General features: G+C 38.2%; 2 protein-coding genes across 2 annotated transcripts; both read left to right on the forward strand.

The window, feature by feature from the left end:
- Positions 1-2364: 2364 nt before the first annotated feature.
- LOC112568615 lies at positions 2365-4269 on the forward strand. Its single transcript, XM_025245993.1, has 3 exons — positions 2365-2831; positions 2929-3037; positions 3363-4269. The coding sequence occupies exons 2-3, from the start codon at positions 2929-2931 to the stop codon at positions 3692-3694; spliced, it is 441 nt and encodes a 146-aa protein (XP_025101778.1). The 5' UTR covers positions 2365-2831; the 3' UTR covers positions 3695-4269.
- A 1484-nt stretch (positions 4270-5753) lies between these two features.
- LOC112568942 lies at positions 5754-25693 on the forward strand. The gene is made up of 7 exons (XM_025246520.1): positions 5754-5814; positions 6725-6803; positions 7265-7390; positions 10664-10849; positions 11247-11294; positions 24929-25043; positions 25450-25693. Exons 1-6 carry the CDS (start codon positions 5812-5814, stop codon positions 25027-25029), a joined length of 543 nt encoding a protein of 180 aa, XP_025102305.1. The 5' UTR covers positions 5754-5811; the 3' UTR covers positions 25030-25043; positions 25450-25693.
- Positions 25694-26182: the final 489 nt, after the last annotated feature.

Raw genomic sequence — 26182 nt, forward strand, 5'->3', positions numbered from 1 at the left:
ACCAGTTAAGGATGAAAAATGTCAGACAATTTTCTGTAAGAGACTCGAGTACTTTGCCCATTGCTGCTTACTGTTACTGTAAGGACGATTGTTTATGTCTGCGCCTTTTACTGTCTCTCGGCAAAGAAAATGGGATGTAGTAATCAGAATAGTAATAATAAATATAATAATCTAATATTAATAATAAAATCAATCATAGCAATATTAATAATTATAATCAATATATATAATATAAGAATACTTACCAAGTCTATCAAGCAAACAAAAGTCAATTGTAACCTGAATATTTTAAAATTCTGTTTTTGGAGAATTTGAAGTGATGTATAGAAATAAGCCATTATATACACGTTATAACTGAGATTTTCAGATTATAACTAAAACAGGGTGAATCATATTTTTAATAAATTCGAGATATCATATTATATTTACTGTATTTATAAATATATTTCCTTTTTTATTCACTTGTATATTGCATTACCCACAGCCACTAAAGGCGAGCTAAAAGTTCTTCACAAAAGCATGCACAAAGAAGCACAAACACATGCTACAGGTGGTCATAAAGTGTACCTCACGTGTTTACTACAGCAGAAAACACTACACTTACACCATACACACAGGATGGAGGAAATTTTCCAGGAGAAAAACATGAAATGCCAGCCCTCTGTCCCATTCTGCAAGAGGTTTTTTTTTTAAAAGTATGTGCAAGTTCCATGTAAAATTTGTGGTAACTGCATACCGTGACATCTAGCAGACTCCTAAACCGGTAAACGATGAAGTGGTCAGTCTGGTTTTCTGTGTTTCCATCTGGGGAAGTCCAGGTGGTCTTGTGGATAGTTTTGTGTAGAAAACCTGTGCTTCTGACTGCAAGTTCATTGAATAACAAGAGTTTGTAAACAGCTCACCATTCTTACTGCAATTGCGAGCATCACATTTACCCACGACGTGTTCTTTGTGTCGCCATTTCCTATCTCGGCGTACTATTATCTCATTTACTTTAATTATATTCATTTGCTCTTTATCCTGCACCTTTTTTACTTGATGGCTATGAAAAAATGCTAATATTTGTGTTGTAACAAAGCACTAAAATTCAGTGATCCATTGTGCGACACCATCCGTTACATAGTGTTCGAATGCTTGGTCTGATCCCTATTAGCTGAAGAGATGATTTTAATTTAAAATTCAATTAAGATAATGTTCGGAAATATGCCATATATTTTTATAATTATTGTTTATATGCAAAATATATGATGAAACCCTCTATGAAATTTATTACTTTTTTAAAGCGACACGGCAACAAATGTTGAAGTGAATGCTATCTTCAGATTTCAACCAAGTAAAGTCAAACCTCTGTTATCGTCGGTTTCGTTTTTGTTGTAATGTGTAATGTGTTTATTTTAGTTTCAAAGTATACGGAGAATGCGCAAGATAAAATCACATATACTCAAATGGCATTGTCTCTCTAAGGTGTTTCCTAATCATTTTGCCAAAAGACCAAGAAGGGAAGACACTCAGCTAGTGCCTTGATACCTAAGGTCTTTATAGAGTTTGATTCCCTTTCCAGAAAATATCAGCATCTCTCTCTCCCCTCTTCCCCTTCTTCCATACGTTAACAAGTCTTCAGAAAGAAAAAATGCTTATTGTTTTTAGTATTAAATACTATATTCTCTGTAAGATATGTTTTCGGTATGTAATTTGGAGTGTCTACAATTTTGTTTTTATACTGATTAATTTGGAAATAATAGCCTCGGATTTCGCCGATTGTCTTGGAACGGAGCACCCAGGAAAATCGAGGTTTGTCTGTATTCAAGACTAAATTTTTGCTACTTTTTTAAGCTTGGATGAATGATCTCCTAACTTTTAGTCTACGGAGTGTGTGCTTAGTGATTGCTGTGTCATTATATAGTCTCATCTTGCAGGATGTTGGCTGTTGGTGTCTGCACTGTTACTAAAGTTGTTGACATGTAAGACACAAGATGACTACCACTCATTCAAATAGCAGACTAGATGTCGCCAACCTCCTTATCTGATCTTCAAACTAGATTGTGGACTATCTGCTCATCAGCTTGAATGATAACCTTTTTGTAAGAATTGTGCATGCCGTTCATGGCAACTCATATGAAGAGGAAGATTCAGAGCTGCGAACGGTGCATTCGTAGTGGGACGCCAAACAGACTCTAGTAAACTAAAAAATAAATAAATAAATAAATAACAAATTTAATGCCCCCAAAATCTTGCCTGATGTCTAGTGTCGCCTCCACCAACCGCGCCACCCTTGCTGCGCTACTTTAATAAAATCTTCATTATTATTACAATTATTACAATTACTAAGCAAGTTTACAGGCCCATCAAGCACACACCATCTCATCAGGTCAGCCCTAGATGTCGCTGTAGGTTTTCGCTTGTTCAGATGTCTACATCAGCTAGTGGATGTCGAAAGCGTGCTATCAAGAGACTGTCATATTGTAGCACGAAAAATGTCACTTGATCAAAGCCGCCTTTAATCTTTATGTCAATGTAACTATATCGCATATTATGTAGAACAGTAATATCTCTGCGTCGTTATTCTTATCTATAACTATTTCTTGGAAATAATGGCCAATGTAATCATCTTACTATAGATGGAGTTAGGCCATGTGTACCTCATCGTTTCCAGGAAGCCAACATTGCAATAAATAGAAATTTATAGGAAAGAGCAAACCAGAACTGAAACTCAAACAGAGAAACAAGAGCAGCATTCATCGCAAACGTCCAGACGTCCACACGTTCAGTCTGTTTTCACACAGAGGGATATTTTTTAGTACAGAAAAAAGACCCTCCTTCAAGAAAGAAAGGTAATATAATTTTTAATAATAATTTGTTGCTCGTTAAAAAAGAGATAAGTATGCCAAAACCAAATAATGATGAATGTACTTTTTGCATGTATTGCAGATGTTGACCATGTATCACTACACAAACAGACAAGGGCTCGACGCCATCAAAAAGCGCGGCTACATTTCGGAAAGTAATGATGCAGCCAGAGATACATCTTTTGGATTCGGTAATAAATATTGGATTAAACGAACCTATTTAAGAAAATTAATTAACGTGCATCCTAACATAGCTAAAATACTGTTACATTGATTTGCTTTAGAAATAAAACATATATATACCCACCACTTGTAGAACACTTTCATATTTATCATTGATACTCAATATTCATTCTTTGATAATTTTGTTAGTTGTGCTAAAACCTAAGTGTTAAGTTTATATTCATCTAGTAGGCATTTAAATCGCGTGAGTGTTCTACATTGATGTGATGTAAATTACCACATTATCACAAATTAATGTATGTGCTGCTATGTTAATGTGCTTGAATTTTGCAGGAGTTTATATGACTCACCTCTCACCAGCCTACGACAAAATAAAAGTCGCGAAAAACTGTTGGGACAAAGGATACGAATCAGCGATAAAACAAGGAAAGCTGGACTATGCCATCCGCATCGAAATACCAGCTCAGGAACTAGATTGTTTCCGTCATGGTGAAAGAGTTGTCTTTCTCTATCATGGACAGCTGGTCCTGCGACATTACCGGCACGAATTCATTACATGCAATCGGGGAAATGATAACAATGGGGCAATAGGACTTGGTGTAGCAACTGGGATAGTTGGCGCTATTGCATTACTAGGAGTTGCTGCAGTTTCGGCCATGAAGTGAGGAACCACATAAAGTTCTACTGCTTTTGAAATGCATGAGGCAAGAAAAAATACATGTTTATTTTTGTCAACATCAATACACAAATTTTAAGGTATAATTTAAAAAAAAAGTTTTTTTTTTCATTTGCCTTTTGCAAAAGACTTTCAAGTATGAAAATTATGTTGTATCCCGCTGATCTCTGCGATAATACCTGACTTCGTATTGAATTTAAAGGAGCATGAAGCGAGATGTCCTTTTCCGGAGAATGTGTCAGTAAAGAAACAATTATTTTTTTTCTGTAAAGATCTCTTTACTTCTTGACTTTATTCAATTTTCTCCTTATTTCATATTTTATTTCCACATCTTCTTTGTAGCACTGTTCTTACTGTGTATAATGAAGCTAATTTATGTTAGGTCAGTATTGCAAATTATCTTCTTTATGACGGTTTTAGTTTCAATGTATATTTCTATAATTATTATAATAGAATCTTTAAAACGAAGATATTGATCGTTTTGTTTACATACTTATATACCCATAAAATATTCATTTGAGAAATGCATAAAAATTAGTAAATACACAAGACAGTAAACCTTTGTAAAACAGAAATGTTGTTTTATTTGTTTTCAATTGGGTGACTGGAATAAAAAGCTACCTACATGCAGTAACAGACATATGAATGAGAGAGACAGAGAGAGAGAGAGAAACACCATTACTAAGTGGATTGAGCTTAAGAGTGGCTGGTTATTTGGTGTTTGCTAGTGTGAGTGGGAAACAGGTTGGTTGGCTGGACAGGCTTTGTAAAAATGTTTCGAAAGACAGAAAATCTGAGACTACGTTTTGTCTGTTCTGAAGTGTGTTCTATTGTGGAATGTATCCCCTGTATGTGCCCAGATGCATTTGGGAACTAACCAAAATCAGCTTCACTTGAACTAAACTATTGCTTCCGCAGGTTACAAACTGTAACTACAAATAATTAAGACACGGAAATAGAGTACAGCATCAGCTTAGTAAGCAGAAGCCAAAGTTCAACACCGAGACATTAAATCTTTGATTGTGTCAAGTAGCACAGAAATAGGATGTAGGTTAATGTTTCACTAGCCATACCTTATCAATGTGTCCTGGTGTGTACTCTGACAGTCATCCCTACATTACAGTCCCTGGTCTGTCACGTGCTCTACTCGTGCACGAGGTCAGGGTGATTAACCGATGACTAGATAAGAAACACCTTGACACTCATTGTGTCGTGTGTCACAGTCACACAGCACCCACCACAACCAAACCGTTATCTTCTACCGTGAAACGATGAGACTTTAGTCCCCAACACAAAGAATAAGCTCATCGGGTTGATTTGTTTGCAAATTTTTCAGAATGCTCTTTCATGAATTTAGTACTTGCTGCTTTTTGTAATATTTTGGTTTAGGTTGTGTGCATAAAAATAAAAAACAGTGTAAGTTTTAAAAAAATCACTGCAATGAAAGTAAACAGTATAAAGTTCTTATTCTTATATCAGTAACTGTTATTATAATAAGAACCAGTTAAATTGTATAGCGCAAGTTTTCAGACTAATTACCTATCACTGCCTTACAGTGTCTGGTCTGTCATGCGCTCTACGCGTGCGGAAGGTCAGGGTTCAAAACTTTTCTTGATTTCTTTTTAATTCTGTGTTTCCTACAGATGGGTTACTAAGGTAGAACCATTAGGCCAGCCTGACCTGTGCACGCACTTATTGTGGTATTTATAATGGACAACAAACACTTCAAGCAGCAATTTAATCTCAGGAATGAAACGGAGTTTTTTCTTTTAAAAACAGAGCTCAGTATGATGTGATTGTCATTTCCAGTCTAGTGCTACATCTCATGATTCTGCTTTTAAAAAATCGTTTTCGTCTTCATTATCATTTCTGTACTATAACGAATTGTGTCCTGCCGAAAGCTCGAACCTCTAATATTGTATTGGAACTGAAACCAGGATGAGGGTTCGTCTCGCAATACACAAGTGCTGCCCCCTGTCGCTTACCCAATGATATTGCGCTGTTCCGTCACGTGACTCAAGAGCCACGTGATCAAACTTCTCTTTCCTCGCACGCTAGCTCGCACGAGACTTGCAACCTGAGAGGTCGCAAAGTGAAGACAGCGAGATGGTAAGTCTTTTTACTTAGTCCCAGCTGTTTTGAAGATAGTCCACGAACGCAGAGGTTTACAAAATAGACATAGTTATACAAATTAGATATTTTAAGCAAAAATTAAATCAGGGACGACTTTTACTGTCATCAACTATTGCTGGTGTATGTGCAATTCAAATAAAGCTTAGGCTTGTTTTCATGGACGCTACAATCTACATCCTTATTTGCTTGTGTATGTTGAAATATGCTTAAGAGGAAATTGTATTTTCTTTAACAAAGTATACTGACATTTGCCTGATGTTTATATATCACAAATATTTATTATTTCAGACGTAATACGATGGGCTGTTTTGTTACACGACCAAATGAAAAGGGTTTTTGCTCGAATTCAACTCAAACCACTATATTAACTTGTTTAAATAAATTTTATGCAGTTCATCAACGCTCCGCATAAATTATGTATTTCAATTTTAGGCAAAAATTATCAAAGATCTTGTGCTATAATATATGACATAATGTTTATTTTTAGACCTATTGGGCTTAGGCCTTTAGAGTTTTGGGCTTAGGCCTATTCACATAGATGAGGTGATTTCATTGCGTGAGTGCTTAAGGGAAATTATTTCAACACTCGGATTTTTTAATTACAATCTGCTTGCATTGTGATTATTTAGTATTTATCATATAAGATGTATTATCGTATTTAGACTTACTGATGATGAACCAAGGAGTTTCTTTTTAGAATAAGGCTCGAGCTTCTCTTCATAGACAAAGAGCTGGAAGTCATGTAAGTTAATTTTAGTGAGGCTCTTTCCTAACTGTGGGATTGATTATTGATCGTTTTTTGTTGTGGGTTTTGTTTTTGTCTTTGACGGTGGTCATGTAGAAATGATTTCACTCTACATCTTAGTCACTTGTGGTTTTTTTTCAGGCGTTAAAAATGGACACATTGTTCTTGGAACTTACAGTAATTGTTGGTTATCTTGTCTGGTCTCCTGTTTATGGCAAAGGTAAGCAGTACAATCTCTTTCTGATTTAAAACAAAATAAATTTACTATGAGAAGGAGCAGTTTCAAGGCCGTGACATTGCCAAAAAGAAAGTTCCAGATGAGCATGACAATGTTAAACTGATATCAGTTATTGATTTCTAAATATGATTAGAAAAAATAAACAAAACCAAATCAAAACATAGGGAACATCTCAGAAAAGTTGATGAAAACAAAGAAAGAATTTATCGCACTGCATGGTGCGTTGAGTATCTGCTTCAGTCCATAAAGGCTGAGATCTTTATAATGACTGCTGTAACTTATCCTTAACATTCTATTATTGCTTATATCCTGTTATGTCTATCTTAAGACATTAATTTAAAACAAAAAAAAATATTATTAATTCCCCCAAGAAAGAAATAGTCGCTAAAAGTTTTACAAAACATCAGTTTGTACTTTATCATGCTTTATCGGGATTATTTCAGAAACCAAGTGTAAAGAAGAATTTGAGATGGCATGCGTCAAAAGAGTGATCTGTGAATTCAATGAAAAGATCATTGACGAGAGGAGAGAATTTATGATTGAGTACAAACGTCCAGGGCAAACTAGAGGTAAAATAATTTTTCACGAAAATTACATATAGTTTCTAAGTTATTACTAATTTAGTATAATTAACTTGTTTAAACTCCTATAAATCTTCTTTGAGAGCCTGATTTTTTATTACCAAAGCTTATTGTGTTTATTTGATATATTAAGTGGCTTCTACTGCTCGCAGATGACCAAACAGGATTTATGGCAAATAGATACATTGGGGACAATATTAGATTTATATATGACCTGATAGTATACCTCGACCACAAAAATCTACCGGGCTTATTGCTTAGTTTGGATTATGAGAAAGCGTTCGATACCATAGACTGGTCCTTTATGCACAAAGTATTAAGGACACTTGGATTTGGGACTGATATCTGTAACTGGATAAAAGCATTCTACCAAAACATTAAGTCAGCGGTTATGGTTAATGGAAGACTATCAGATTGGTTCGAAATAAAACGTGATGTAGGCAAGGGGATCCAATATCACCGTACCTATTCATACTTTGTGCTGAAGTCCTAGCAGTAATGATAAGGAAAAATGCTAGCATAAGGGTATTAGAATAAATGAAAAAGAACACAAAATATTACAGTTTTGCTGATGACACACAAATCTTTATGGAAGGCGACGAATTATCTTTTAATAACGCTTTGGTTACATTAAATAAATTCACTAGAATGTCAGGACTGCAGATAAATTTCGGAAAACAGAAGCTATCTGGTTAGGAAATAGAAAAAATTCACCCATAAAATATTCCCCACACCTGAAGTTTCAATGGAACCCATCAGAATTTAAAATATTAGGGATATGGCTAAGCACTAAGTTAGAAACATGTTACACTCTAAACTTTAAGGAAAATAATGTTGAAACGAGGAATTTAATGAAATCTTGGCTTAAACGAGTTATTACACCAATGGGAAGAGTGGCTGTGCTAAAATCATTAATACTATCAAAATTAATTTATTTATGGATACTGCTGCCTAATCCCCCTATCCAAGATATACAAGAACTCCAAAAGCAATGCTTTAACTTTGTGTGGGATGGAAAACCTGATCGAATAAACAGGAAAGTTGCAGTGAAAACTGTCTGTAATGGTGGCTTAAATATACCCAACATTTGTCAATATATAAAAGCGCTAAAGCTAATATGGATTAAAAAGCTAAATGTCACTGAACACCAATGGAAAGATGTAGTGATAAAGATATACCCAAAACTCGTAGATATAGATAAATATGGCCCGAATGTGTACTGTGACACACAACATAAAAATAAATTTTGGAAAGATGTATTAAATGCTTATAAAAAATTTTATTATTATGTCAAGCCAGAAACATCAGAGGAGGTGATGGCAGAACCAATACACTTAAACAGTAGATTTCAGCTTGGCCAGAAGGCTATTTTCTTCAAAAACTGGGTTAGTAAGGGGGTATATAGAATTCAACATTTCTATAATGAATCTGGTGTACTTTTGTCCCTGGGTGAAATTAATGCCAAGTATGGAACAACAATAGAAATAGTTACATACATGGGCTGTGCAAAAATAATTAAAAAATTTGTTCAGTCAATGGGCATTACAATTAGGAACAACACTGCACAAGAAACATCAAAAACTATTAAACTAATTAATTCTATAAAGAAAGGTTCCAAATATTATTACGAAATATTGACAGAAAACACAATCAGGCCCAAATGTTGTGAAAGTGGGAAAATAAAATAGGGCCAATTACCCTGGAAAATAATATTTTCCAAGGTTCAAGGAATAAAAGATATTAAACTGAGATGGTTTCAGTGCAGAATTATCCACAGAATTCTAGGTACAAACTCCCTGGCAGAATATATGGGGATAGAAGTTAATAATAAATGCACTTTCTGTGGCAACGAAAGGGAGACAATTGAACATCTATTTTGGCGCTGTAAGGCAACCAAACTATTTTGGACAAGCCTAGAAAAGGCAATAAGGGAAAACTGCTCTAAAAATAATAAATTAGCACTTAACGAATCTGTAATACTATTTGGATATGAAGCAAACTGTCCAATAGAAAAGACGTTAGAGAATATACTACTAGAAGCAAAGTTTTTTATTTATAAATGTAAAATAGAGAAGAAACAGCCAGACTTAAGAGTTTTTATTCTGCAGTTAAATAGAAAATACAAGATTGAGGAATTTAGCGCACTTGTTAATATGAAATTGCAGGAATTTATAATAAGCTGGGCTGATTATATGAATTTTATGAGTTTATCTGAAAATATATAATTTCACGAGTTTGTATTAAAAAAAACCAAACAAACAAATAAAAAAAGTCAATGTGACTGCCTGGTGGGGGGAGAGGTAAAACAAGAAAAGTAAAATAAATATATTTAATTTGTTTCTGCATTTAGTTTTAAAAGTCCTATTTTCTCTCAACAAACAAACATCTGGGAGGTTCAGAGAAAAAATAATTAAATGTTAAACAGACATTATTTCCTCATGTTCTACCAATTATCACGTCAATTACTGTGCAACTTCTAATTGTTTTTATTGATATGTTATTTATGTGGGTACTGTTTATTGATTTGTTTGCAGTCCTATGCTCCAGTGGGGCAAACAGGACTAAGAAGTCTGTTTAGTAGTGATGCTACATATGCAAACTTTTGGAATGAAAATAAGGATTTCATGTCAAAGTTTCAGTGACTAACATTTTGTTTAAGTTATTTTTGGTGTTAACTAAGATGGGTCATTTAATATGCCATTTCCAGAGTTTTTCTTGTGTGAATATTTTTTATATGGATATTTTCTGAGTTTGGGAAATGGTCAAATTGTGAATGAAACCTATGAGTACTGCCCAAATTTTGCCAGTTGTAATCATGTGGTTGCCACATGTTATTGGACAGTATTGGCATTATGCTTTCTTGGGGAAACATTTAATCTCTCCTACTGGTACTTCAAACGGGAGTGCTTATCTCTGTGGGCTGCTGAAAAGTTTAATACAGTTTACTCCTTTTACATGTTTCTCAGTCTCTGTCTATGCTCTTTTGTGTGTGCATGCACACCCTTCTTTTTGAATGCTGTATAGATGCACAGTGTTCAGTCCTAAACACATTTTTGCAGTACCTTTTTTTTTTTTTTTTTCTTTGGTGTTTTTTTTTTTTGTTTGTTTGTTTTTGTTTTTTGTTTTACAACATTTATAGGTCAATTTTTGCCTGTGAATTTTTGTGTTTCATATTATAAGATACATTATTGGTGGAGAAAATAAAAACTTGAGGAAAAAAAAAAAAAATAAGCATTCTTAATGGCATTTTGATTGTTACAGAAGTCATCGCAGCCTGCCAGTGGCGCAATGAACAGTTTTCTTGTGACCCGGTGAAAGGCATCTTGTGTGAGGCACAGCCAGGCAACAACTTTACTGTCCTGATAGACACTAAAGAAAAATGTCTAACAGATGGAGAAATTCAATTTGATGTGGCCCACGAACAACTTATCCGGTGTGAACTGTCAAGTAAGTTTTCTTTGTAAAGCTGCTACAAAAGTGGTAGCTGTCTATACTCATTGACTAAAGATGCAACCATCTCATGCCTGGGGTTGATAATAAAAGAGTAGCTCAGGACGATGCCCTGTACTATTTGGAACTAAAATGTTGATGCAGCCACCGTTGCAAACAAGTCTCGGATAAAACTTAAAACTTTTATTACTGTCATTCATTCTGTAAGTAGTATCTTACAATTAGTTTTCTATATTGCTTTCGGGATTTTAATGTTTACCTGAGGAAAAAAGTGTAAAAGTAAAATTGATAAATTAAACACAATAAAATGTTCAGATGAAAATACGTTTAAAACACCACATCAAATTGTCTTCCTCATTTTTTCAAGAGAGGTTTTCTTTTGTTATTTCTTAAGGAGATAAAAGTGCTTCCAACATCAAATTGAACGTGACGCAGGCAAAAGGTAAGTGTATAATGAACGGCAATGTAGATGGTTAGACATATAAAATGTAGTTTGGTCTCCGTCTCTTTCGTTTCTTTGTATGCAAACGAGGGACAGAACGAGGGATAAAGGCACGCACCCCACACAAACACATCACTAGATTGAATATGCAACAGACACGACAGCTAAACTGTTCTGTTGTTGGTTTGCGAGCACGAGCGGAGACGCTCTGTTGCACCTTACCACGACAGCGAACAGCTTTCTCTCCCTTTGTCTTTCTCTCTCATGCAGAAGAACACACACAAGGAAAGGTCTGTGTCAAAACATAAAGAAGCTTATGGCATAAACAAACCTCCGTGGTTGTATATAGGTTTTTTATTTCTTAGTTTCTCTCAGCTAACTACCAGAATCTTTTTTCAGATATTTATTTTTCTATATCCGGTTTTCGCTAATGTTTGTCTCCCCTGACTTAACAGCCATTTATGCCATGTGACATTTCTAACACCCTCAGGACCTGTCATCTATACTGTGGTGTTTGCATTGTCTCTTCACTGACTTATATTCTAACTAGGAAAATGCATCGAATGCTACAAAAGCAGAAAATGGTTCTTTATATGTTTTCTTTGTTTTTGTACGATTATCTCCCTCTAGATTACATGCTTTCATTGCAGCTATCCCCCCACCACCATCACCACCACTACCAGTGTTTTATTATGTCTCTTTAAGTTAAGTGTGAAATCTTCTTACATTATGAAATTCCTAAAGGTAACCCTCTAAATATTCATTAATATCCTGTGTGTTTTAAAGGGATAATTTTCTTAAAAACATCTAAGTGTTGTCTATAATTGCGAAATTGTCAACTGATGTCCAAGTCACAAGTACTCAAAGATATTCACCAAATGAATGCCGGAGAAATGAGTACTAAAGTGTTTTTCACAGGCTGCAAACTTCCTTGTTTTGAATAAATTTAATATCACATTGGGGAAAATAAATCTCCTAAAAACGTCATTGTAATACTTGCCGTATATTCAGAAAAAAAGTTCTTTACATATTTCTCAGCTATCTAATATGTATCTTCACAGATTATTTCAAATCTTTTTCAGGAACAAATTGTAAACAAATGTTATTTATTAGCGTGATAATTAATCAAACGCAAGCAAGAAGACTATGTAACGATTCGCGATTCAGGCGAATCTAGTTAGATTCATTTTTATTTTTAATTCTCCTTGATGTCAGGGGAGGGAAGTCGCGCGGAGGCTGCGTCAGTTCTAATTCTTTTTAGTCATGGATGGAATGACGTAAAATGAACTGAGCACAGTGTAACTAGGGCGACGGTAGGCAATGGAGAGCCATGTAGTACTCATGATTGGTTGAGAGAGTCTCCAAGAAAGACTGTTAGGAGGTCGTCCTAGTTACCTGGTCGCTAAGGGTGCCTGATTGGTCAGGAAGATAAAAAGAACGAGTTAACTTAGGAGATCTAACGTTTCTCGAGACAGTGGGGACCAAGCAGTTGGAGTGTACAGAGCTCCGTGGAGAGTGGTCAGTGTGTGGTTAACTGCCTGCAACGGATATCCAACGTACTTCAGTGGAAGATTACCATTTGTATTCCAAGTCGTGGTGTAGTAATAAATCCCACTGGAATATATCAGCTTCGCCGAGACAAGTGGTGTGGCTTTAAGGGTAGACACCGGTCAAAAAAAAAAGTTTTTTGTTTCATGGGATAGCGCGGATTTTTTTGTATCAGCTATTTAGCCCTTGAATGAAGTTTCAAAAAATGGTTTTACTGACTCGTCGCGCTATCGGTTGCCATGGAAACAATCCAAAATGGCGCCCAAACAAACATTTTAAAAAGCTTATAACTTCGTCAATTTTGTGAGTAGACTCAAAATTCTGTTTGAAATAGTTACCTAAAAGGAAGATCTACAAACGTAAGAGGGGTATTTTGCAAAATCGGCTTAGTTTTTTTTATGAATTTTTTTGTAAAACACTGTGTTAAATTTTAAGAAATTTTGATTTAAAACGGTATAACTACCAAAATACTAAATATTTCTTGAAAAGCTCTCCTACAAATGTTTAAATTTATATGAAGAAAAGCTCAACCAAATTGCAGATCTATTTCTCTTGTCAAAAAGAAGGAGTAAGCTTTTGAAGTAAACAGTCTCTAACCAAAGCAAGAAACTGAGAAAACGAGGACAGAAAAATTGAAAGCTTAGTAACTACTAAACTACTCAATATTTTTTTTGTAAGTTCTCATAGAAATGTTTAAATATGAATAAAGAAATTTTCAACCAAATTTTAGGTCTGTATCACATGTCAATATAAAGTTATAAGCTTTTGAAGTAAACAAGCTTGCTAGAACAAGAAACTGAAAAGGCGAAGGAAAACAAAGTGAAAGCTTAGTAACTACTAAACCACTAAATATTTTTTAAAAACCTCTTCCTGAAATGCTTTAATATGTATAAAGAAAACTTCATTCAAATTTTAGGCCTGTATCACATGTCAATATTAAGTTATAGGGATTTTAAGTAAACAAACTGTAACAAAAACAAAGGAACGGAAAAAGTAAGATCACAAAGTTCAAGCTTAGTAAATTTGTTTTATTTAAGCCTTTCATGTAATTTACCTGTTGAATGAAAAATATAACCATCTTTCAATGTGTTACTACATATAACTTTAACATAACTAATAAAATTAATTATTTTATTCACTTTTAGAAAAGTCAACATGGTTGTGTTGTGTACCCAAATGCTGACCAGGCTTCAGAGAAGTACACAGTAATAAAAACAATGGTGTTTGCAAACATTGAGCAACACAGTTATAGGTTTAGATAGTTATATAGAAGTTCAGTGTCCACTAGCTTCATGGTTTTTGCCATCTTTGGTCTTTTGCTATCTAACATTTAGTGATGCGCGATGTCACATATATTGCTTCCAATTTTTGCGAGCATCTACTGAAGTAGCAGCATTAGTAGGAAACACTCTCATCTTTCTTAGCCTTCAGTTGCAGGGTGATGGGATGAACATCAGTTAAAGAAATTATTTCAAAAGCTTATAGGGGAGTATAACCAATTCTTGCAGCCCTATGCTCCAGTGGGGGCAAATAGGAATAATAAGAATAACCTATTCATGAAATCTAGAGATACATCACTGACTGCACCATAATTTGAGCAGCTGCTCATGTTCTGTTCCTCTGTATGCTAGGATTCTTTTATGAATTACCTCTGTAGTCACATGGATTAAAGATGTTTGATTTTTGTGGCTAGGGGGTATCTTATTTTCTGTCAAAGATTTCTGGGAAAAGCACCAGCTGTCTGGCCTTCTAGGGGGCTGACAATGATGTGCTCTCTAGACACTGAATGGCTACAAACTTGACTAGATAGCAGTTTTCATTCTGTTTGTTAGGAATGTTACACATAATTGTCTTCACATTCTGTTTGTTACATTTGGTTTGAGTAAGACAATCCAGCCCCCACCCAACCTTTGTTTTCTGTGCAAATGATGTAAGCTCTGTTTCACTACATTCCTGACAAAGTACATAAATAACTAGCATTGCAAGTTGACACAAATTTGTAAATGTTCGCATCTAGTCCTGATTACTACCGAGCTTTGCAGCAGAAATTAAAACTTCGCTTTATTTTCAGCTCGCTTACCACATGACTGATGGTGATTTCGACAGCCGAATTCGGTTCACTAAGTTACTTTTTTTAGCTGCTACGACGGTCTAAGAATGTCCACGTGGTTTTTATTTTTTCGCACGTGGTATTGTGAGAAGAAATGAGCGTCTGACAGGCACAATCAACATTTAATATCAACGTTAATGTCTTAGAAAGAAAATATCACTGAACTAGCTTTCAGTTGCTGTCGCCATTTGTTTATACATCCGGAGGCCATGACAGATGCATTGCGGGATACCCGAGCACAGCCGAAGCGTGTTTGTGTGCCCTATGACCCCGTCTAGGTCGGCATTAGTGAATTCTGATTGGCTATATGCAAAGTATGTTACGCATGCGTCTATATAAGGAAGTTTCCGACCCTTTGTGTCGTCTAGAAAAGAGCTTGTATCATAGCTTGGGGCCTTCTAAGGGTTTTGACTCAGCCTTTGTTTGAAAATTCATGTCCTGACATTTCGACCGATATACGATGTGACACAGTTGCCCACGTGGCGAGGTGTGTTGCTATGTCTCAAACATTCTCTATTCTCGCTAATTCTGCGCTCGGGAAAAGTAAATAGGATAGAAGTAGATGTTTTCATTGACAAAATAGACATATTTCTAGATTGTTCTATGAAAAACCACTTGGTGAGTGAATAGAACAAAATATAAACTTTGACATTATGAAGTAATCTCAAAATGGCCAAAATGTAAAATTTTTGACAATTTTATGACCGGTGCCTGGCCTTAATGTGGCTTTTAGATTCACGAACTTCGTGAAACAATTCGTCGGATATAACCTGCTGGTCCAGTCAGTCATCTCACCAGCCCGTCTGAGAAACGTTAGGAGGAGGTTGACGCTAGGGGAGTAGCGTTCTTTTATTTTGTTTCATCCTCATCTCATCGTTAATTAATTTCATAAACATTAAATGTGTTAATCGTTGGCCGGACCTTTTTGTTGAAAAAGGTGAAAGAGTGCGGCGAGCGTGGTTTACATGCAGATGTTTACACGCGCTCGCAGACACATTCTACACACTCTTTCGTAAAAACGTTACAAATTGGGGGCTCGTCCGGGATTTTTCCCATAAATCTATTTTCTTGTAACTTCTGACCAACGCCACATTTACTGTTTACCATCTTCATCTTTTATTTGCTCATTACTCTTTTTCTAGTTATAGGTTAGTCACGGGTTAGTGGCAGTACTTATACGTGAATTCGGTCAATAGGGCATTTTAGTGGGACTAAATTTTGCCAGGTAGCTATTGTCGAATGGTTGTGGCTGAACTCTGATTCACTGAGTAGTGAGAGTGTATCAGATTCAGAAAAAGGGCGAGTACTAGGTGTGAAGTAGCCAGCCCACGACTTAGTCCGGTGGGGTTGCGGCACATTAGCCTAATAGATTGGAGAGGGGCAATTGTGAGCAACCTGTATATCGTCAGATAGTGATATTAGGGCCAATAGATTTTATCACCCTCAATTTCGGTTCTGTGTGAGAACCAGCATTTGTAGCGGAGTGTAGAAGGGTGCACACGTGATACCGCTATTTTTAGTGCAGTTAGCACATAGCAGCGTAGCTCGGGAAGCGTAGCAGCGTCAACCTCCGATTCTTCCCAAAGGTTTTCTCCTGCTATAAATAAGCATGCCAAGGAGTGGCAGATCTCGAGACAACGTCGACGAGGAAGAATTAGACTCCACGTTCGCTCGAACAAAGGCTGAAGGGGAGGCTCTCGGTCTCAAAGGTGTCGAGCTTGTAAACTACATCAAAGAACAGCGCCAAGCTGAAGCAGAGGCGGAACAACGCCGACAACAAGCTGAAGCAGAGGCGGAACAGCGCCGACTACAAGCAGAGGCAGAGGCGGAACAGCGCAGGCTCCATGCTGAAGCAGAAGCAGAAGAGCGCAGGCTTCAGACAGAAGAGCGCAGGTTCCAGGCTGAAGCAGAAGAGCGCAGGCTCCATGCTGAAGCAGAGGAGCGACAGGCTGAAAGAGACTTTGAGCTGCAGAGGCTGCGCATCCAAATGCAAGGCGATACAAATGAAAATGCAGCGAACCCGTCACGCTCTAGTTCCGGACATCAGCAAGAGCTGAAAATCAAGCTCCCATACTTTGAAGATCGCGACGACCTAGAAGTCTACCTTCGAAAATTTGAAAGATCTGCAAAAGTGCAGAGGTGGCCTGAAGACCAGTGGGCGCCACGTTTAGGAGTGCTGTTGAAAGGCAAGGCCGGCGAAGTATATAGTCGGCTAGACGATGATGATGCCAATGACTATGTTATCTTATAGAAGGCCCTGCTCAACAGATTTCGTCTTACAGCAGACGAGTACCGGAAAAGGTTCAGAGACGCCAAGAAAGTACAGGACGAAACCACGCAAGAATATCTAGCCAAAATTGATATGTGGTTGTCCAGGTGGCAAGAGCTAACAGGGAGGAAAAGTACTTATGAGGAAATAAGAGACATGTTCCTACTAGAAAAATTTATCGCAGGTCTTCCCCTAGACCAAGCGAGGTTCGTTATGGAACACGAACCAGCCACAGCGCAAGAAGCGTTAAAACATGCGCTAGTGTTTGAATCCGCAAAACAGGCAACCTGCAGTGATCGAGAGAGGTTGAAGAAATTCGAACCCAATCACAATGATGGTGCATCTGAAGGGAAGTCACAGGTAGAAACAAAGTCTGGAACAAACAGCAGAGCTAGACCGATGGCAACTAGACAATTCCAGCATTCTAAAGAGGGTGCAAAGAAGATAAGCTGCTTTATATGTAGTGGTGACCATCTTGCGAGAAGCTGCCCGCAGAGGCATCAGACAGCAGCTGTAGTGATACAAGACTTTCCCTGCACGCGCAAGGAGGATTGTAAAATGTTGTGCGCAGCTTGTGGTGACATACCACTCTCATTCGAGTGTGAAGTGATTATTGAAGGACAAAGAGTGGCTGCACAGAGAGACACTGCCGCTTCAATCACGGTTGTGCAGTCGGACTTGGTGCCTGAGTGTTGCAAAACAGGCAAGACAGTTGAAATCACGTTAGCCTCGTCGGCAGTAAAACGGGTGCTCCCAACTGCGATGGTAAAGATGGACACTCCCTATTTCGACGGACCCACCGAAGTAGTGCTCATGGAGGATCCAGTCCACAAGGTATTAATTGGTAATTACCGCAAAGACGCTGAACGAACAATGAGGACAATCCCAGTGTACCCAGTCAAGGAAGTTTGTGCGGCAGTACAGACGAGGGCCTCCGGGAGAAGGTGCGACAAACCACTAATGCTATCGCAGCCTCTGCTAGGTAGCATAACTCCTGAAGAACTGGGTCGAGCGCAGCGAGTGGACACCACCCTCGCTCAGATACGCAAGCTTGCCGCAAGTCATAGCACCAGGCAGGGAAACGAAAGTCGAGCGACAAGGCCAGAAGCCACCTACCAGTGGAAGAGAGGTATACTATATAGAGTCCACAGCAAAGAAGGGAAGGCAGTACACCAAGTCGTGGTACCTAAGGCATACAGACAAGAGGTGCTGCGTTTGGCACACGACACACCTATGGCTGGGCACCTGGGAGTTGCAAAAACTAAAAGTAGAGTGTGGAGCGACTTCTCTTGGCCTGGGATCTGCGCTGACGTGCGTAGGTATTGCAAGTCATGTGACATCTGCCAGAGAACATACCCCCGGGGTAGTACTTTTGAAATTCCCTTGGGTAAAATGCCCATCATCGAAACACCATTTGAGAGAGTGGCCGTCGACATAATTGGCCCAATCATGCCAGCTTCCGACCGCGGAAATAGGTACATAGTGACCATGATTGATTATGCCACTAGGTACGTGGAGGCTAAAACCCTCAAATCCATAAGGACAGAAGACGTGGCAGAAGCGCTTTGGGAAATGTGGACACGTTTGGGCGTGCCCAAAGAAATCCTTACCGATCAAGGGTCACAGTTTGTTGGAGACCTTGCCAAGGAAGTGAACTCTCTGTTATCCATCAGAGGAATCAAGACCACACCAAGGCATGCTCAAGGCAATGGGTTGGTTGAAAAAGTTCAATAATACAATCAAAAGTATGCTAAAGCATTTATGCCAGGAACAACCAAAAGAGTGGGACCGATTCGTACTCGCATTACTCTTCGCAGTCCGAGAGGTGCCGCAAGAATCATTAAAGTTCTCACCCTTTGAACTTCTATACGGCAGAACTGTCCGCGGTCCGATGCAGATTTTGAAAGAACTGTGGACCAAAGAGGAAGAGAACGAAGAGAAACGAACGACATTCCAGTACATTGTTGATCTACGGAACAGAATCGAAGACACATGCAGGCTAGCAAGAGAGAATTTAAGAACAGCGGCAGGAAAGCAGGCCCTCCACTTCAACAAAAGGGCGAAACCGAGATGTTTCAAAGTTGGTGACCAGGTCCTGATCCTACTGCCCACCAAGAACAATAAGCTTCAAATGTGTTGGAAAGGTCCGTATGTGATAACCGATAGGATAAACGAGTGTGACTATAAGATCAGCATTGGAGAGAAGGAGAAAATTTATCACGCTAATATCCTCAAGGAGTATGTGTCCAGGACACAAGACACTGGTGAAACACATATAGTCGAAGAGTCGTGGTCGACGACGAAGAATATCCGTCAAACATGCCTCGGAAAGAGGCAGCTATACCGATGATGATGTTAGAGAAGTCGGAAGGTCCCGAGCACGTGTGCATCTCGGAGGACTTAAACGACGAACAGCTGCGACAGGTCAGATCTCTGTGTGAGTCATTTCCCGATACACTGAGCGACCTACCTGGGAGAACTGACCTTCTCGAGTGCAATATCGAACTCGAATCAAGCGAACCAGTGTATGTAAGGCAGTATCCACTCCCTCATTCGAAGATAGAGACCATTGGTGACGAAGTGGATAAAATGTTAAAAATGAAAGTCATAGAACCGGCGGCGTCACCTTACAACGCTCCTGTAGTCCTTGTACACAAAAAAGATGGGACCAACAGTTTCTGCATCGACTACAGGAAATTGAACCAAATAACGAAATTCGACGCCGAACCGCTGCCAGACATGGACCAACTCTTCACTAAATTAAGTGGGAAGTTATACTTCTCGAAGATTGACCTAGCGAAGGGATTTTGGCAGATTCCGATGAAGTCGGAGGACAGAGAAAAGACAGCATTCACAACACCGCAAGGGCAGTTTCAGTGGACTACAATGCTTTTCGGCCTAAAGAATGCTGGAGCTATTTTTTGTAGAATGATGAGAAAACTCCTCCGACCACTACCTCATGAATCAGTGAGCAACTTCATGGATGACTTATTAATAGCCACTGAGACATGGGAAGAGCACATCCATATTTTAACTCAGTTATTACAGCGGCTGAGACAGTGTAACTTAAACGCAAAACCCAACAAATGCCAGTTAGGATGTAAAAGCCTGTCATTCCTCTGACACGTGGTGAGTCGCGGTATACTGATGCCGAGGAAGACAAGGTACTTAAACTAAAGAATGCATCGCCACCAAAATCAAAAAAAGAATTGAGAGCGTTCTTGGGTCTGGCAAACTACTACCGGAAATTTATTCCCAACTTCGCCAGCATTGCCTTACCTTTGACAGATAAAACAAGGAAAGGCAATCCAGAAAATATACAATGGGACAGCGACTGTCAAGAGGCTTTTGAGAATCTGAAGGGGCAGTTGAGTCAAAAGCCCATAGTGTGTCTCCCGGATCCCAAGTCACAGTATACGCTCAGGACAGATGCCTCCGACCGCGGCGTGGGAGCGGTGTTGCTGCAGGAGCACGATGGCGACCTACGACCTGTAGCGTACGCCAGCAGAAAGCTCAGTGACGCAGAAGCGAAGTACGCTACTATTGAAAAGGAATGCCTAGCCATTATATGGGCATTAAAGAAATTTGAACCATACATATATGGCACCCAATTCGTGATAGAGACTGACCATCAGCCTCTGCAATATTTGAAGAAAACCAAAACAGAAAATGGAAGGTTGATGAGGTGGGCTCTACAGCTCCAGCCCTACAGTTATCAACTTAGAGTGATAAAAGGCAGCGATAATGTAGGCGCGGACTATTTGAGCCGCTCATCGTTGTTGTGAGCCAAAATTGAGAATTTTGGACTTCAGTAGTTAGAATTTGAAGATGAAAATCGTAAACAGTAGTGTTAACGTAATTGTAGTTTATTTGAATCGCTCATCATTGTTTTGAGCCAAAATTGAGAATTTTGGGCTTAAGGGGGGGCTTATGTAACGATTCGCGATTCAGGCGAATCTAGTTAGATTCATTTTTATTTTTAATTCTCCTTGATGTCAGGGGAGGGAAGTCGCGCGGAGGCTGCGTCAGTTCTAATTCTTTTTACGTCATGGATGGAATGACGTAAATGAGCTTAGCCAGAGAGCTTAGATGTAGAGATGGTGCACTCCTTCTTTATCCTTACTTGTTAAGAAAAGTAGTGACGGAGTTGCGTCCCTTCGAAAAATGATGCTACGCCGCAGTTGCTACTATCAACCACTACTAAACAAAGTCGGCGCTAGCAGTGTTTATCTTTGGAGTAAATGTCTAGGTGTTTGCGATATCAAATGACCTCTATCTAAGAACAGATTTTTGTGTCTTTTATTCATGGGAATTGCTTAGATGAGGGTAGTTCGGGAGAGTTTTAATACATGTATGACAGCTGACTATATTTAAAAAGGATAACTTTTATAAATTCAAACAGCACATCCATGAGCACAAATTTGCATTGATTTAAAATCCATAAAAATCTAATTTATGAGAATTTATTAATATGAGAAAAGCAGTTAAAAATAGAATTACACATGAATATAAACAAGCCACATTCAGAATACTTGCTCACATATACTGAGACATATAGATTTCTGTTTACATACAAGCATGGGCAATAAATTCTCACACAAATCATAATAATCATAATTAATAACAAATCATAATACTACCATTAATAATAATGTATATATTTATATACATGCATATCCCTAGTTGTAAGAACATTGGTTGACAATTTAAAGATAACAGCTATGCTTACTATGAAATATACAGCAAGCATATACTCAAAAGGGATCATTCTCACATGTACTTTAAATGAAGATTTATAACATTTTCTTTCACACTTTTCTATAATAATTTTAAATTACTTAAGCTTAAAAGCTACAAATGATGTAACTTCAACATTTTTCAATTTCTTTTTGTTCCTTTCTCAAAAAAGGATACAGAGCTATCTTTCAAAGAAAAATGAAGGCGAACATTGATAAATAGATTAATCACACTTCCTTTCAGATCACATGCACCAAGTGGACAACAGAGGTCAATGCTTTTTAGCTCTTCCCACAGAAGTCGAATCAACTGAGATTTAACTTTTTTCCCAGGAAGTAACTGGTCAATATTTTTACAACATGTACACTCTAATATCTTGACTGTCTCACTCAGAATTTTTGTTTTTTTTTGGTGGTGGTTGTATGGAGAAAATAGTTAGAGGGTCACTACAGTTATCATCAAAATTATTGAAAGTGATATTTACTTTATCAATAATGTCTTTGTCATTTAAACAATCGATGTCATGGTCATAGTCATTCTCGTCAATATCTACATTACATATCATTATGTCCTGTTGTTTGTCAGTGGTCACAGATGTCAGAGTCAATAAAGAGCTGTCATTGTCATTCTGGCAATTAGTTCCACTACTGTGATGAAACAGGTTCTCAATCATGATCTGACGGAAGAATAATCTAAACTGTTCTGCAGTGGGATTATGTAGATGCTCCCCTTTTCCCTGAAAGCAAGAAAAAAAAAAAGTCTTCTAAGCAGTCTTGATTCAGTTTTTCTGTAAGAAGTAATGAAATACCATGATTTGTCTGAAGCTCATCAAAAAGCTCAAGCAGAGCCTGCACAGTCATCTTCCACCCTGTCAGACAAGGTAGTGCATTGGATGAGGGTGTTTCAACAGTGTGCAACCATTGCAAAGTGTCACAGAGAAACTCTTTATGCCCAGATGCAAGCTATGATCATCATTAGCCTTATGTGCCAGTTAGAGTGATCTCTCATGATAAATGTTAATTAAAAAATAAAATATGACAGAAAGAAAGGCCCATGATGGTAAAATGTGGCTTAGTAATATATATTGGAATATATCATTATCTAATAATCATAAGTTATCAACCTTGAATGGTGGATTTGGAATGGCGAAAATTGTGGGTACTGCATTCCAGACAAGACTTTTTTGGGGGTTTGACAGTTGTACTGACTTTCCTCGAAATGATCCGAACAAAGACAGTATCCTTTTCCATACACATCAGATTGTGTAAGATGGTCAAAATCTTTCCTTCTCGTAAATTTCATCCATATTTTGCACCTGTTGTAATGATTTTTTCAATATATTAATAACAAATCTTTTTATAACACCTCACCCCAGTGACGAATGCCTTAAATGAAAATACTATAACAAATTTAAATAGGTTTCTAATCAGATAAGTGAGAATTCATCACACAGTTTCACAGTATAATCAGTAAAGTCGTTTTAATAATCATAGAAATCGAGCAAACGCGTTATAGTAGACTGCTCTCAACTACAGTACACTTATGGATCGTAATTTGAGAATAAATTTGTAGCTTACCTATCTTCGTCCTTTGGGAAATTGTGGAAACGTTTTTCTTTTGAGGTTGATTTAAATCTGGCGTTCTGACAGTTAATTGCAGAACAAAATTGCCCACCTTGCCTCAGACGATCGCCTTGTGCCGTGTTGTTTCGTAGCATCACGTTACGAAAGATAACTCTAACCGACGAGTTTTCCCGCGGTCACGAGTGAACCCTCTCTACATCTAAGCTCTCTGGCTTAGCACAGTGTAACTAGGGCGACCGTAGGCAATGGAGAGCCATGTAGTACTCGTGATTGGTTGACGCAGTCTCCAAGAAAAACTGTTAGGAGGTCGTCCTAGTTACCTGGTCGCTAAGGGTGCCTGATTGGTCAGGAAGATAAAAAGAACGAGTTAACTTAGGAGATCTAACGTTTCTCGGGACAGTCGGGACCAAGCAGTTGGAGAGTACAGAGCTCCGTGGAGAGTGGTCAGTGTGTGGTTAACTGCCTGCAACGGATATCCAACGTACTTCAGTGGAAGATTACCATTTGTATTCCAAGTCGTGGTGTAGCAATTAATCCCACTGGAATATATCAGCTTCGCCGAGACAAGTGGTGTGGCTTTAATGTGGCTTTTAGATTCACGAACTTCGTGAAACAATTCGTCGGATATAACCTGCTGGTCCAGTCGGTCATCTCACCAGCCCGTCTGAGAAACGTTAGGAGGAGGTTGACGCTTGGGGAGTAGCGTTCTTTTATTTTGTTCCATCCTCATCTCATCGTTAATTAATTTCATAAACATTAAATGTGTTAGTCGTTGGCCGGACCTTTTTGTTGAAAAAGGTGAAAGAGTGCGGCGAGCGTGGTTTACATGCAGATGTTTACATGCGCTCGCAGACACATTCTACACACTCTTTCGTAAAAACGTTACAGACAGCTACTCGGATGTTACCTGTAGCAAACTGAGACTCGATTTTGGACTGGTGTTTCACCTTGACCCAACGGATAGCATCACGGACCTCTCTAGGTACCAGTCTTCTGTCGTGGGCAGAACCCGTGAAGAACACATGTTTCTTTTCGTTAAGCACTGCTTTTAGGCCCTTGGTCACCCAAGGTTTGTTGTTAGGATAAACATAAACTGCTTTGATGGACTGGTGCAATCTACACTTTTTTACTCCTAACTTTTACTCCTAAGTGTGTGTTAAATGTCTGTATGAGTGTGTATGCCTGCCCTTGTGAGCGAAGACAAATTTCTGTCCTGGGTCTCGACAGATAATAAAGTCTGATTTGATTTTGATTTTGATTTGAAATAAAATATCAAATTCCAGTCTTCACTGTCAGTAAAATATTGTGATTTATCTTTATACCTAACATCTTCACTACTAAGAAATAATACAGACGGTTTCTGCAAGCATGTGTCTGTGTTTACCAGGAACATCTGGCAGTGGAGCTGATGGAAACAGTGTGACTGTTGGTGTCATTGCTGGTGTTGTTATATGCTTGCTTGTTACATCTGTCATCGCTGCATTTTGATTTTGGAAAAGATCGTGAGTTTCTAAGACATGTTTGTAAAATTTATTAAGTGGATAATATGCTCTTTGTTCATACATTGTTAATGTATTAAACACATAAAATTAATAAAAGCTACAGTAAAATCGAAGGTGTGTGCATTCAAAAGCTGCCATTAAATAAAGAGGTTGTTAGAATAAAATACATGAGGCAGACAAAAACCATTGAATTCCTTGGCAGGTAACTACGTATGTGTGTGTGTGTGTGGAGTGGGGCATATATATATATACGAGTATCCATCTACATCCTTTTGACACATTGTTTTCTCAAGTGACAACAAAATATTGCCGTTGAATTTAGTTGAAGAAGAAACTAAAATTTCTTCCTTTGCAGTTTATTATAATCCTTTTAATGACTATAACTGCAATGTTTCTTTGCTTACAGAAGGCAGGACACTTCAATTGTACTCCCCTTGTGCATTAGGAGCCCTGCAAACAAAACTGCAGTGTAAAAAACGAAAATAGCAACTCATTGCTTATTCCCGCGCCATTGCAGGCTGCCGGTTACTCAATTCGACATTGTACTCAGCCGAAAAAGAGAACAAAACAGTATATATTTAAATATATATTTACATTTTCATGTATATTCTAATAACATATATGCTTGTTTGGTTTTTTCCTGTGGATATATCTATAATGCATTGTCACGGACTAGTCCGTGCCTCCAGTGTTTCTTCACCTGAGTATGGTAGAAGAAGGTGGAGGGGAGCAGGGTGGAGTAGCCCGCCCTGTGTGTCGCCCCTCTGCCATGTAATTGTCAACAGTGTAAGAGAGGACGGATGGAAGGTTGAGGGCGTGATTGTCCTGTTATAGTTGGAAATCGTTGGTCTCCGGACACCACGTGTATTTTGGGCACCACGTGAGTTGTGGACCTCGAGAGCGAGGCATGAAGTGCTCACCCCGAGTGGGGTGTGACAGGAGTATATATAGACGAGAGTTGAAAGCCTAAGGGGGGCGATCTTTGGATTAACACAGACGGTGTGTAAAAGTGAAGAAGCTGTGTTGGAAGTTGCTAGCGGGAACAAGGTGTGTCGTGAGACTCAAGAAACGAGTGGGACCAGAGAGTCTCGCTGCAGTCTCCAAGAAGCTCTGCGATTGTCTGCGGAGAAGTGAACTCT

The sequence above is a fragment of the Pomacea canaliculata genome, linkage group LG7, assembly GCF_003073045.1.
Source record: "Pomacea canaliculata isolate SZHN2017 linkage group LG7, ASM307304v1, whole genome shotgun sequence".
Lineage (NCBI taxonomy): Eukaryota > Metazoa > Mollusca > Gastropoda > Architaenioglossa > Ampullariidae > Pomacea > Pomacea canaliculata.